This window comes from Euprymna scolopes, chromosome 29 (genome assembly GCF_053919585.1).
Source record: "Euprymna scolopes isolate OS-2025 chromosome 29, ASM5391958v1, whole genome shotgun sequence".
In the NCBI taxonomy this organism is placed as follows: Eukaryota; Metazoa; Mollusca; class Cephalopoda; order Sepiida; family Sepiolidae; genus Euprymna; species Euprymna scolopes.
Window position 1 is genome coordinate 92,784,534 of NC_136510.1, and position 14,739 is coordinate 92,799,272.

General features: G+C 33.2%; 1 protein-coding gene across 3 annotated transcripts in view; it reads right to left on the reverse strand.

The window, feature by feature from the left end:
- LOC145252782 (E3 ubiquitin-protein ligase PDZRN3-like) overlaps nt 1-14,739 on the reverse strand; it is a 596,515-nt gene that overhangs the window by 473,782 nt on the left and 107,994 nt on the right. The window contains exon 1 of one of the 3 annotated variants that reach the window (XM_080112718.1): nt 13,828-14,203. The exons of 1 other annotated variant lie outside the window; for it this stretch is intronic. In XM_080112718.1, coding sequence (XP_079968844.1) covers nt 13,828-13,836 — 9 coding nt within the window. In that variant the 5' untranslated portion in view covers nt 13,837-14,203. Of the gene's footprint in view, nt 1-13,823; nt 14,204-14,739 lie in introns of those variants that run through there. One more of the 3 variants, XM_080112721.1, reaches the window with a different exon arrangement.

Below are 14,739 nucleotides of genomic sequence, written 5' to 3' on the forward strand. Positions count from 1 at the left end.
CAGGAGAGGGATATTATATTCTTAATTTCTTTACTAACTCAATGATTGACATGTAAAATAGAACTTTAACTGATAATATTTGAATATCTATGTATCTTATACAGAAACAAAGTGTTAGCTTCAGGGAGTGTGGCACCTTAATTTCTGAGAACTTTAACTGAAAAGTGAGTAGGAAAAAGTGTGTGTGTTTTGACTGAGTGACGGAGGATCTATTAATGTAAGCGAGGGTATATTAATGAGAGAGAGTTTATTAATGTGAGAGAGTGTCTATTGATGTGAGCGATGGTCTATTAATATGAGCGATGGTCTATTAATGTGAGAAAGGGTCTATTAATGTGAGAGAGGGTCTATTAATGTGAGAGAAGGTCTATTGATGTGAGCGAGCGTCTATTAATGTGAGAGAGGGTCTATTAATGTGAGAGAAAGTCTATTAATGTGAGAGAGAGACTATTAATGTATGAGAGAGAGACTATTAATGTGTCAGAGAGAGACTATTAATGTGAGAGTGGGTCTATGGATGTGAGCGAGGGTATATGGATGTGAGCGAGGGTCTATTGATGCGAGAGAGGGTCTATTGATGCGAGAGAGGGTCTATTGATGCGAGAGAGGGTCTATTGATGTGAGCGATGGTCTATTAATATGAGCGATGGTCTATTAATATGAGCGATGGTCTATTAATGTGAAAAAGGGTCTATTAATGTGAGAGAGGGTCTATTGATGCGAGCGAGGGTCTATCGATGTGAGCGAGCGTCTATTGATGTGAGAGAGGGTCTATTGATATGAGAGAGAGACTATTAATGTGTGAGAGAGCCTATTGATGTGAGAGAGAGACTATTGATGTGAGAGGGGGTCTATTGATATGAGAGAGGGTCTATTGATATGAGAGAGGGTATATTAATGTGAGAGAGGGTATATTAATGTGAGAGAGGACCTATTGATGCGAGAGAGGGTCTATTGATGTGAGCGAGGGTCTATTGATGCGAGAGAGGGTCTATTGATGCGAGAGAGGGTCTATTGATGCGAGAGAGGGTCTATTGATGTGAGCGAGGGTCTATTGATGCGAGAGAGGGTCTATTGATGTGAGAGGGTCTATTGATGTGAGAGGGTCTATTGATGTGAGAGGGTCTATTGATGTGAGAGAGCGTCTATTAATGTGAGTGAACGTCTATTATTCTTTCTGTGTGTGAGTGAGAGAGAGAGAGAGTGCGTGTCTATGACTATGAGCGAAATATTATTTTAACACATTCTTCAAATCAACTTAGCTTAAAATACAAAGAATATATGTGCAATGAGAGAGGGAGTTTGGTTATTTTTATTCCATTTAAAACCAAAACACTTGAAGCTGTTTGCTCCGGCAGTTTCTTTTTTATTCGTTAAATTTTGCGATATGGTGTTCTCTAGCACGATTCATCCATACCGATAACTCACCGACATTATATATATATATATATATATATATATATATATATCTCATTTACTTAAAACTTAAATCAGTTTGTATATGCCAATCTTAACGGATTAAAAAAAAAAAAAATTCTTCATAACGAGAAGAAATCTGGCAGTGTGTGTCGGTTATTTGAATCGTGTAAGTTGTTCAAAATAATGTTTATCCCATGTTTTTAAAAAGAAATTTATCAGATGAATTAGCCATTAAAAATGCGGCAAATACATAATTTTGTTGACTTGTTAGTTGCAAACGAAACCATATTGTAATAATTTTTATTTTTATTTTTGAAATGTAATAAACTACCAACTGAGGAAATTGGATTTTTGAAAGGCATTAGGACCGATTCCTTAAGTAATCCAATTTACCAAATGTCCACTACTAACGATTACTACGATATTGTCCTATTGACTACTGTACACTAACCCTTATCCCCGAGTGGCCTTCGAGCCCTGATAAGTTTGACTCCATTGTGTGTGTGTATATATATATATATATATATATATATATATATCTTTTCGGGGTCAACGGCCAACTAGCACCGTGTGTGTGTGTGTGTGTGTGTGTGTGTGTGTGTGTTGGGGTGGAGAGGGCTCCTGTAAGCCGTGGTGAAGGCAACCTTTCTAGGAGAAGCAAATCTCTGATTTAAAAAAGCCAGAAAGCGGGAGACCAGTACCCGCATTAAGCTGGTCTGCAGTTTAACTTGTTGCTGGCTATCTTTCTCTTGGGTGTTGCTGGATCTCAACATTTTGAACAGAGAGAGAGAGAGAGAGAGAGAGAGAGAGAGAGAGAGAGAGAGAGAGAGAGAGAGAGAGAGAGACTTAGCTGCCGTACAAAGCTAAAACTCTGTAACATCATCTGTGTATAGATACTCCCTCAGGCATTTGGCTATTAAAATGGTCCTGTGGATATGGAAGTCATTTTTGGGCTCATGGACTTTAAGTGTCTGAGGGAGTGGCACTCGTCTGACAAGACGTTGCAATTATATATATATATATATTAGTTGTGTTCTTCGTTACTGCCGGTGTGTTTCTTAGACAAGAAAAAGGACTAAATACTCGCAACCCGCGCATTTCAATTTAAGACATTTTTTCCGCAGAAAAACTCATGCAGGTTATGGAAAAATAAATCAATATACAAAAGGAGAACGAGTGTATTTCTTTCTGTATAATAATAATTAAAAAGAATAAGAAAAAAAATGTAAAAAAGACGAAAATAAATGGGCAATATTTACGGGCGATTAATATATAGTATAACGCCGCAGCATTCAATAAATGTGTTAATCTCGCGAGGGAAGAGAAAAGAGAAAAAATAAGTGTGGTCGACTTTTCCTTTTGTTTCGGCTCTTATTTATAGCCGAGAGTGAAAGTGAAAATAGCCACGCGCCCGGAAGGAGAAAACTGTCCGAAATATCCTTATATAACACATACATACATACACACATACATATACACACACACACACACACATATATATATATATATATATATATATATACACATATGAGAAGCATTCTAAAAGTAATGCCTTTTATTTTTTATTCCGCCCGAATGGATCAGAGCGGAGTGCAAACTACATTCTTATGATGAATGAACTTACGTATTCACAACCTGAATGTTTGATCTCTCTGTTGAAGATATTGACGGTAATTAACCTCCAAGGAAACAATCGCAGTCATGGAATGCTTCAGAAGCGTAAATGTGTTATCGAGTTGAAAAAAGAAAAAAAAATGAAAATCGTTCTAAAATTAAAGCATCTATTTTTTTTTTTTTATTTTTTTACTAAAAACTAAAACTGGCGGTTTCAGTCAAAGAGACTTCATTAGGCTACCTGGAACCTCTCGACGCCAAAAAAGGAAAATGGAATAGATAAGAGAGAAATTAAAAAAGAAAAATGGAGCTCTTCAAAAAAGTATAAAAAGTTCATAAAGAGTTTTATACTTTTTTGAAGAGCTCCATTTTTCTTTTTTAATTTCTCTCTTATCTATTCCATTTTCCTTTTTTGGCGTCGAGAGGTTCCAGTCCGCCTAATGAAGTCTCTTTGACTGGCTATTTCTAGCGACCATATGTAACTGTTGCCCCCAAATAATAAAAAATATTTTGCTCTTTTTATTGAGCACTATTTAACAACCTCATTGTCTTCATTAGTACTGACTTTTGAACACCTCAATATATATATATATATATATATATATATATATATATATATATATATATATATATATATATATAATCTGCTATTTGAACCTCCTGATATTAATTCCCTGTGAGGAGGAAAACCTGCTATTTTTATTGGAAACTGTTTTCGTATAAGCTGTTTTGCCTGGAGAGATCTTTAGTTGCAAGTAACTAGCTGACCGGAACATGCTCATGAATGTGTAACAACATATTACTGCTCACGTAAAAACAAATAAAGTGTGTGTGTGTATGTATGTATATATATATATATTTTATTACATTTTCACCCCAAACAAGGCACATTGCCACTTTAATGTAGGGGGCTACTATCAGGGGAAACATCTACTGGGGTACTATGTAGGGATTAGGGCAGCGAGATGTTGGTTCACGTTGCACTTGAACTTATGCATGTCAGTACAGTTGGGGAAGCAGTGACCTGGAATGGAATTCCAAAGTCTAGCAGTTCTGGGGAAGAAACTACTGGAGTAGAAAGATCTTTTACATCTAGGGATCTCTACAGTGTGGGGGTGGGATTTTGCAGCTTGTCGGGTTTGTCGAGGGTGTTCACGTCGTGGGGGCACAAGTGCTTGCAGTTCATCAGAGCATTCACCATTATAATACTTGTAAAACAGGCAGAGGGATGCAACGTTTCGACGATGGGACAGAGGCTGAAGCTTAGATGCCAGTTTAGGGCCTATCAGATTTATAATATATATATATATATATATATATATATATATATATATACGTAATATATATATATAAATACATAATATATATATATATATATATATAAATACATAATATATATATATAAATACATAATACATAATATATATATAAATACATAATATATATATAAATACATAATATATATATATATATATAAATACATAATATATATATATATATAAATACATAATATATATATATATAAATACATAATATATATATATATAAATACATAATATATATATATAAATACATAATATATATATATAAATACATAATATATATATATAAATAAATAAATACATAATATATATATATAAATAAATACATAATATATATATATATAAATAAATACATAATATATATATATATAAATAAATACATAATATATATATAAATAAATACATAATATATATATAAATAAATACATAATATATATATATATATATATATATATATATAAAATACATAATATATATATATATATATGTTAAGACGTAGCAAATTGAGTCAATGCTGACTTAGTAGCCGGGTACAAATCCTTCGAGCGGCAGTAATTATCACTTCCTGTGCTGATGATTGCAAAAGCATGAAACACTAGTATCTGTAGTTATAAAAATAATTTTTTTTTAATTATCAGCCACTTTAAGATTATTAAAGTTACCCTGTTTTGTCTGTTTATTGTTTGGGGCGTCTACAATTTACGTGCTATTTTTTTTAGATATTATTTTAAAGTTCAATTCAACTTTCACGGTGTATTTTATTTATTTAATTGTTAAGTGAATGCATAAAATACTGAAAAAAAAGTTCTTTCTCCTCACCATGTCAAGAATAGCTTTCTAAATAATAACATTATTTCAGCATGATCCTTAAACTGCACAAGTGTTAAGTATAGAATGGTTTAGAACCCCCCCCCCTTCATGCCAAGAATGTCTTTCTCAATAACACGGTCCGAAAACAGCAAATTTCAGATTGAAGCTATCCAGAAGAATAGGTGACTCTAAGTCCGACTGTACCGGTGTAAGCTGAAAACCTAGCCTCGAGTGAGAATGTTCCGGTTATTAAACCGGACTTCCTCTTTCAGTTTTGAATAAATAAGCCAATTGATATGAAAGAAAATAAGTGAAACTTTTAATTACGTCTTTATTTATTTATTCATTTTAAATCAAAACAGGAAGTCCGGTTCGGTAATCAGAACATTTTCAAATCGAGGTTAGCTTTTCTTTCACCTAACTGTACGATCGCCTTAAGGTCGGTCGCCTAAGCGGTTATCCTGACGCTCCGCACTTCTTTGTTTACCTTGGAAGTGACATCACACAAATCTTATAATACGGATGGCTACAATTGTAAAAATAATCTGTTTTATTTTTCTTTCATTTTGAGCTCCTTTTTTCTCCCGTTTGTTTTTGTTTTCTACAATTAATAAACCAGTTTACACGTAAAAAATAATGTTTTACTTGTATAGTTTTTTAACAGGTGCTTATGCAGTTTAATTAACCGTTTTAACATGAGTAACGTGTCGACATTAACCAAACAGAAGAACTGTTTATTATTTTACACCGCTTCCCACCAAATGTAAACAGGTAATTTTAAAGAATTTTCCGATGGTAGAAAGGAAGCCCCCCCCCACAAAGTGGGTGATCATTTTATGTTAAATTATTATAGAAAAGTGATCCCCCACTTTTTAAAACTAACATTTCTTCATATCTTTGAAACTACTCGTTTGCCGTAATTTTAAACGTTATTTTCGTTTTCAGCGACCCCGAAAACCTTCAAGAGTGGTAATTTAAAGGAATTTTCGTGGGTGGAGTAATTCTTCATATTTACCTTTTTTTTTAATTTAATTGTTAGGTGAAAATACGGAATAGTTACAATACACCCTCCCTTCCCCATGTTAAATAATAGGTTTCTAAATAACAGCGTTAAAAAATAGCTCGGGTCGTAAAGTGCAGGGCAGGAGTGCAGGTTCAGGACTGCAGGAGGAGTACCTATAAAAGGTAACGCCGGATCGGAAAAAGAGCTCAAAATGAAAATAAAATAAATTCTCCGCTCAAAATAAAAAATGTGAGTAAAAAAAAGTTAAACGGGAGAAAAAAGGAGCTCAAAATGAAAGAAAAATAAAACAAATTATTTTTACAATTGTAACCATCCGTATTATAAGATTTGTGTGACGTCACTTCAAAGGTAAACAAAGAAGTGCGGAGCGTCAGGATAACTGCCTAAGCTTCTGGGTTTGCCAACCCATTGTTTTTTTATTTCAATTTCAAAGATTCTTACCCGAGCTCAATGGGTAACCAAACGGGTCAGTTATTTTCTAGTGCGTGTGTTTGATAAATGCTATATGCAACTATAAACGTCGACAACGTGTTCTATTCTGACTTTTGTTCCTTCGATTTTAAGGTGAGCGAATCGTCCCCCGCCCTAACATGCCGCCGCCGTCGCCGCGCGTTTCTTCATTCAACAACCTGTTCCCTATTCGTTCGTCAAATTATTTTTTTCCTTCTCTCGTTCGCCTGATCGGATTCGACCTCGCATCTCCACGGGAAGTCCCACCATCCCTGTTTGTCACGTTTAAGTTTAGTCTATCAGGCGGAAAGTTTGTTTTCATAAATCTTAATATAATAAATAAATAAATAAATAAATAAAATCCCTATGAAGGTTGACCTAACAAGAGTTCTGAATATGTGCTTAGAGAATTTGCGTTGGATTGACCCAAGAGTTAAAAATGCGTTTCCTATTAAATAATTCGGTATTTTTTCCACTTCAACGGCAACTCAGCATAAATCGTCAATTTAAAACGAGGTTATTGGGTATGCTGTAAACGAATATCACATTTAAATTTGGGACAGACAAATAGTTGTGGAGATTAGGATTTAATTATTATTATTGTTAATATTATTATTGTTATTATTATTATTATTATTATTATTATTATTATTATTATTATTCATATGAATTATTTAAACTATGATTGTAAATGGCTGAGGGAAGGAGAGCAACCTTCCACAGTCGTTCCGTTCGAAATTCCATCCAGAGTTCTGAATTCAACAAGATGAACCGGAAGAAGTTTGAAGGTTACATCGGCCGAAACGTTGTGAGAACAACATTTAGGGCAAAAAGAGTAGTTCGAGTTAATACAAGTCAATCCCTTTTATTGAGTTTTGTCATATTTGAAAAGAGTTGATAAGCTGTAAAACTGATAATACAAAAATTGCTTGCAAATGAATTTCCCTATATATATATATATATATATATATATATATATATATATATATATATATATATATAAATATATAAAAGCCAATATATATATATATATATATATATAAGCCAATATATATATATATATATATATATATAAGCCAATATATATATATAAGCCAATATATATATATATATATATATATATAAGCCAATATATATATATATATATATATATAAGCCAATATATATATATATATATATAAGCCAATATATATTTATATAAGCCAATATATATATATATATATATATATAAGCCAATATATATATATATATATATATATATATATATATAAGCCAATATATATATATATATATATATATAAGCCAATATATATATATATATATATATATATATATATATAAGCCAATATATATATATATATATATATATATATATATATAAGCCAATATATATATATATATATATATATATATATATAAGCCAATATATATATATATAAGCCAATATATATATATATATATAAGCCAATATATATATATATAAGCCAATATATATATATATATATATATATATAAGCCAATATATATATATATAAGCCAATATATATATATATAAGCCAATATATATATATATATATAAGCCAATATATATATATATAAGCCAATATATATATATATATAAGCCAATATATATATATATATATAAGCCAATATATATATATATATATAAGCCAATATATATATATATATATAAGCCAATATATATATATATATATATATAAGCCAATATATATATATATATATATAAGCCAATATATATATATATATAAGCCAATATATATATATATATAAGCCAATATATATATATATATATAAGCCAATATATATATATATATAAGCCAATATATATATATATATATATATATATATATATATATATATATATATATACTAGCAGGAGAAGGGCCAGCTTTGTCCGATCGTAAAATACGCTTAAATATGATATTTTAACTTGTCCAGATTTTCTATGTATTATTATAGAGTCGGGATTTCAAAAAGAAAAAAAAGATGTATATGGGGGCTGACAGCTAAAATCGAAACCGAAAGCAAAACTGTAGCATTCAAAGTTGGTGACGTTACCACAGTACCAAAGAGACGCGCATATGAACTGATTAAAAATTAAAAATAAACTAAGATGAATGTACAAAATGTATAACGATTTATTTTTTCAATTTTGCCCCATTTTTGACCCCTTAAAAACTATTTTAACTGGCTAAAGACCCATAAAAGAACGGTCCGTAAAAAAATCCAATCATTTGAGGTCCCTAGAGCCGCTCTGCGACTTTTAGTTTCGGAGGAGATAGAGTTTGAAAATTTGGAGACAGAAAAACAGACATATAGCCTTTATATATTTGTTTATTTATTTGTATTTTTACCCTCAAATAAGGCACAATGTCACTTTGATGTAGGCGTACTATGTAGGGGGTTGAGCAGCAAGATGTCTGTGTACACTACACTTGAACTTCTGCATGTCAGTACAGTCAGGGAAACAGAGACATAGGACTTTGGTAGAAGAAACTATTAGAGTAGAAGGTTTTTTGACATCAGGGAATTTCTACTGTGTAGGGAAGAGATTTTGCTGCTTGTCGGGGGTATTTACGTCGAGCGGGGTACAAGGGCTTGTAATTCGTCGGAGCAGCTACCATTAAAAGGATTCGTAAAACAGGCAGAGGGATGGGACAGAGGTTGAAGCTTAGCTGACAGTGCGGGACCTATTTGGTTGGCCACTCCTTTTTGAACCCTCTTTAAAAGTGAGAGACTAGTAGCAGATGCACCAGCCCAAATTCAGCAACAATACTCTATGCATGGACGAATGGGGGTCTTGTACAGGTTGCTCTAAGGTGTAACTACCTTTCTAACATAATAGAGAAAGTCCACCTTCTTTGCAGCAGCCTTGGCAATGACCTCAATGTATCGGTTCCAACTCGTGTTCCCTGTGAATGTTAAGTCGAGAAGTTTGAACGAAGTACTTTTATATAATGACATTTAAGTGTGCAGTTTACGGATAGAATTATTATAAAACCACCAAAAACTTTATTTTTTAATTTTATTTTTGTACTTGTGCAGTTTACGAACCGTGCTGAAATAATATTATAAAAGCAAAATTAACTTGAAAAGGACATTTTATTTTACCGTAAAAATTGAATTTACCTTGAAAATCATATTTAAAAAAAAGTAGTACTCTACGCAAAGTGCACAAGAACCCAAAGGTCATTCGAGGTTAAAGGTTAAGCGTTTGTGTCCGGTGGATTGCGAGACAAACACCTTGAAGATTGTAGACAATGGTTGTATCATGGACAGAATTTGATCTTCGAGGACAGCTCAACAGCAATTGGTTAGACTTGGTAACGAACATGTTGTAGTCAGCTGGGAAGTAGTCTCATCGTATTGTGTTCCACAAATTGTCCATTTTTGGAAAGAAACACTATTCATGGAAGTTTCGTAAAGTTCTATGTACAGAGAGGGACAGAGAGAAAAGAAATTTTTTCACAGTGGTTGTAGAAGATGAGTTTTTGCTGTGTGTTTCACAGTTGGTTACAGAGATTCGAGCTCAGTCGAGCACCTACCATGTAATCGCAGACGATTATGAAATAATGAAATGTCCGAATACTTTTTAATATCAGAAATCAGTCAATACGCAGTTTTGAAACGTCCGAGACACGTGAAAGTATTATTACAATTCTTTTTTAATTGTATTTCAATTTTTTTATTAGCATAAAAAGGGAAGGGGGGCAAATGGGGTGTCGCAATAAACAAACGATAAATAAACTAATCGAAAATGACAACAATTCATTATTTATTTCATTGTCATCGCCTTCGAAAAGTTTCGACACACAATAGATACCTCATGCGAGGGTGGCTGCGTTGTGAAGCAACGGTTGCATAATCCCAACCAAACCTCTCCTGAATCAGCGCTGCTTGATTCCAATGGCAAGGAAAAAGAAATGCTAGACGACTGGAAACAATGCCGAGATAAGCAGAGAGCACATATAACACCCGGTATGTCCAAATAGTCACCCATTTTAGTTCTGACCAGATTCAACGTCGCTTAACTTCTGTGATCTCACAGGAACCGGTGCGTCAAACGGGATTATACCGTATATGTTTATTTTTACAAATATTATGATTACATATGTGAATGCATGCTTCGGTTATAAATGTATTCAAAGTTAAACCTCATCAGGCCACGCCCCACAGTAAAATGCGCCAAAAAGTGTTAGGTGTGGCCTAATGAGACTAAAACTTTGATGAGGTTATAGCCGCATCATGTATGCAAGTATGTAGCCATAATATTTGTATCAATAAAATGTATACGAAAATATAGCTCTGCTTGTTATTGAGCACTATTATATAAACCCAGTAGTTCCATTGGATTAACTCTTACGAACAACTATCTCGCAGGAACTAATATGGATTTACGATATAAATAAAGTTCATTTTCCCCTCTCCAATCAGACATGATAGGACTTTTTTAAAAATTAATTTTTACCCAAACAGGAAACAGTGTCATTTTGATGTAGGGAGCTACTATTGGGGGTATAAATTGAACGGATACTATGCAGGGAGTTTAGCATCAAGATGTTTGTTCACATTACATTTGAACTTTTTGGAAAGCAGGGACTCGGAAGTGAGTTCCAGAGTCCAGCAGTTCTGGGGAAGAAACTATTAAAGTAGAAGGCCTTCTTACATCTAGGGATCTCTACTGTGTAGGGGTGGGATTTTGCTGATTGTCGGATTAGTCAGAGGTATTTACGGCAAAGGGTACAAGGGCTTGTAGTTCGTAAGAGCATCCACCATTAAAGTACTTGTAAAACAGGCAGAGGGATTCAATATTCGTCGATGGGACAGAGGTTGAAGCTTGGATGACAGTTCAGTAACTATCAAGTTGGCGACTCTCTTTTGAACTCTGTCCAGGAGCAAGGGACAAGCAGCAGCTGCACCAGCCCAAATGTGACAACAATATTCCATACATGAGCGAATGGTGGCCTTGTAGAGGTACAGGATACTTTCAGGCATAAGTAACTTTCTAGCATGGTAGAGGGAGCCCACCGTCCTCGCAGCGACCATGGCAATGCTCTCAATGTGTTTGTCCCAACTCATATTCCTTGAGAACGTTAAGATTGGAGTTTGAAAGAAATACTTTCAAGTAATGTATTTTAGCCATAGCTTTTTGTGGTTGAGAAGGTTTCTTGTAATTATTGAAGGAAACAAGCTTAGTCTTGCCAGCATTGCATGTGACCATGTATGTATGCGCGTGTGTGTGTTTAACTTGACACTAAAATTATTTTGATCTGCCATCAAAACGTGTGTTGTATTACGCTATCACAACATCGATTGAAGAATCGGTGACCCTTGATATCTTTAACCCCGCGTGCTGAGTTTATACCGTTTTTGCATAAAAAAAAGATTAAATAATAACCGGAACCTGACGATTCAAAGTGAGAATGAAACGCGGACGCCTCTGTGTGGCTTAACTGCCATGAATATATGCTAATACTTTACTATATATGTAATTCTGCCCTTTTGGGAAAATGAAATTAAGTGTTTATCGAAATCTATCAAAAAAAAAATACATCATGGATGATATAGCGATGTTTTGATTAACCATTGATACTCTTTGTTTCTAAAGGCGCACAAAATCTTGCCAGTTGAACCATGCGGTCTTTAACCGAACCAAAATTTTCTGATTACCGAATTAAGATTTCTCCTGAATTTTGAAACCGTAAGTATCAATAGATAATTAAAAAGTTACCGTATAGTAGTATATTTGTGTGTGTGTGTGTGTGTGTGTGTGTATGTGTGTGATCCCCATTCATAGACAGGTTGTTTCGCTGTATTTTCAGAAATATACACACACACAATATATATATATATATATATATATATATATATATATATATATATATATATATATATATACATGCAACATTTTTCTCTTAAGCAAATTAGGTTAAATAAAATGGGCGTTTTTTGCCTATGAATTCTGTTCTGGATCCTTTCCAATTTACAAATAACGGTCTTCACTTCTGATGTAATCGACATATTTGTCGTAAGTCCGAATAATATCCGTGCATAGTTTCCATTAGTACATATATTTATATTTATTGAGCTATCAAAATATATGATCGGCCGCTAAACTATACAGAGGCGTTTCATACGTGTTTCAACCTTGTAAGAAATCGTCAGGCTAAAATCACAATTCACTACGGGAATGAAACGCGGAGGCCTCTGCATTTTAATTGCCGTGAATATATTTTCGTAACTCAAATACCTCGCTCTACTCATGAATTAAGCAGTGTTGAAATAAATGCTGAAAATGGATACATAAAATATACCTCCTCATAACATTTTATGAAGATAAAATAATTATGTGTACATGTATATCGTTGTAATGTGTTTAAAAGAAATCGATAAATGTGAGAGCTAATTATATATATATATATATGAGAGAGAGATAATAAAATTAAAATGGTTAAAATTTAAAAAAAAACACACACAATTGAACTAGGCAGGACGAAGTCGACTAAACCTGTTACTTCTGCGCGTGCGCAAATATACATTCATAGCATAAAGTCGGTTCATTTTAAGCCTTTCTTATTGATCTGTCGACGGCTCACACAGTAAGGACTAATGCTGGAGCGCTAAATGTTTTGGTTTCGATTCTACATGGAGGGCGCATCAGTCATTTTTTTTACTTTTGAAATTATTGGGTACAATATAATAATCAATAGATGATTGGATCTAAAATAATAAATATGAAATCTGTATGAATTAAAATATATTTAAGTGTATTTTATGACTGGGCAATACCGGTCGGCCTGCTAGTATATATATATGGTTAATTTTTATATATATATGGTCAATTTTTACGACGTGCCCCAGCGTATTATAAGCACCCCAACCCTCTACATGTTAAGAACAGCTTTGCGAATAACCCCCCAACCTCCCCATGTTAAGAACGGCTTTCGAAGTTGGGGGAGGTATTCCGAAAGCCGTTCTTAACATGGGGAATTGGAGTGCTTATAATACGCTGGGGCACGTCGTAACAATTGACCTGCAATTATTATTATTATACAGAAAATACTATTTTCTATTAAGACTATGATTTCTTCAACGAATATGGACAACGTCAAAAACATAAATGAAACAGTAACCGGAAGTTGTTGAAAGAAAAACGAACGTACCTACCTGCGACATTTAGTTGTCCACCACATTGCGTTGTTTATTTAAGCACATGCTTCGAGAGGTAAAAACGTTGGAGGCAGGGGTATTTTTGTTTTTAATAATTTCTATCACGCTTATATTTTGATTTTATAATTTTTTTTTTCATTGGTTCTGCTTTTTTTTTCTTTCTTTTCTTTTTTTTTTTTCAATGTAGGTAAGTAATGGGCGGACACCGTTGGACGTGTCTGGTGGAAGTGGTCATAGACACCAGACAAGACCTCCGCTTCCTCCGCCACGGAACCCTCATCATCATAATGGTCTTCGTCTTTCGCATCAGCGTCAGCATCATACTTGTTGCTTTTATTATTGATAAGGATGCTGTTTTTTTTCTTCTTCTTAGAGATGATGCTAATTAATTTTCTAATAGAACTTAAATTAATAACATTTTTTATAATATCAGCAAGAATTACGAAGTGTGCAAGATGCTCTTCCTTTTTTTGTTGTTGTTTAAATATAAATGGAACTTATATTATGTGTGTTTGCTTACACGTGGGTGTTTGTTTTAGATATGTGTGGTACCAGTTGAATTTCAGGTTCGATCCTTACGGGATTCTTTATTTAATATACGTTCATTATGAGAATTTGAAAATTTAAACCAGTCGAAATTTGAAACAAAGATTAAGAATTGGAGGGTGGGGCGATAAATTTATCATCTGGTATATATATATATATATATATATATATATATATATATATATATATATATATATATATATATATATATATATATATTTATTTATTTTTTTAATATTATACTATTTTGGAGTGCCGACTGGCGACTAGAAGGACGAGTTTCGATCTTGGTATGGAGGCACTTGCCTTGTCTAGCCACAATTAAGAGCTGTGATACAGAGAAATAAACTGTTTGAGTAACTA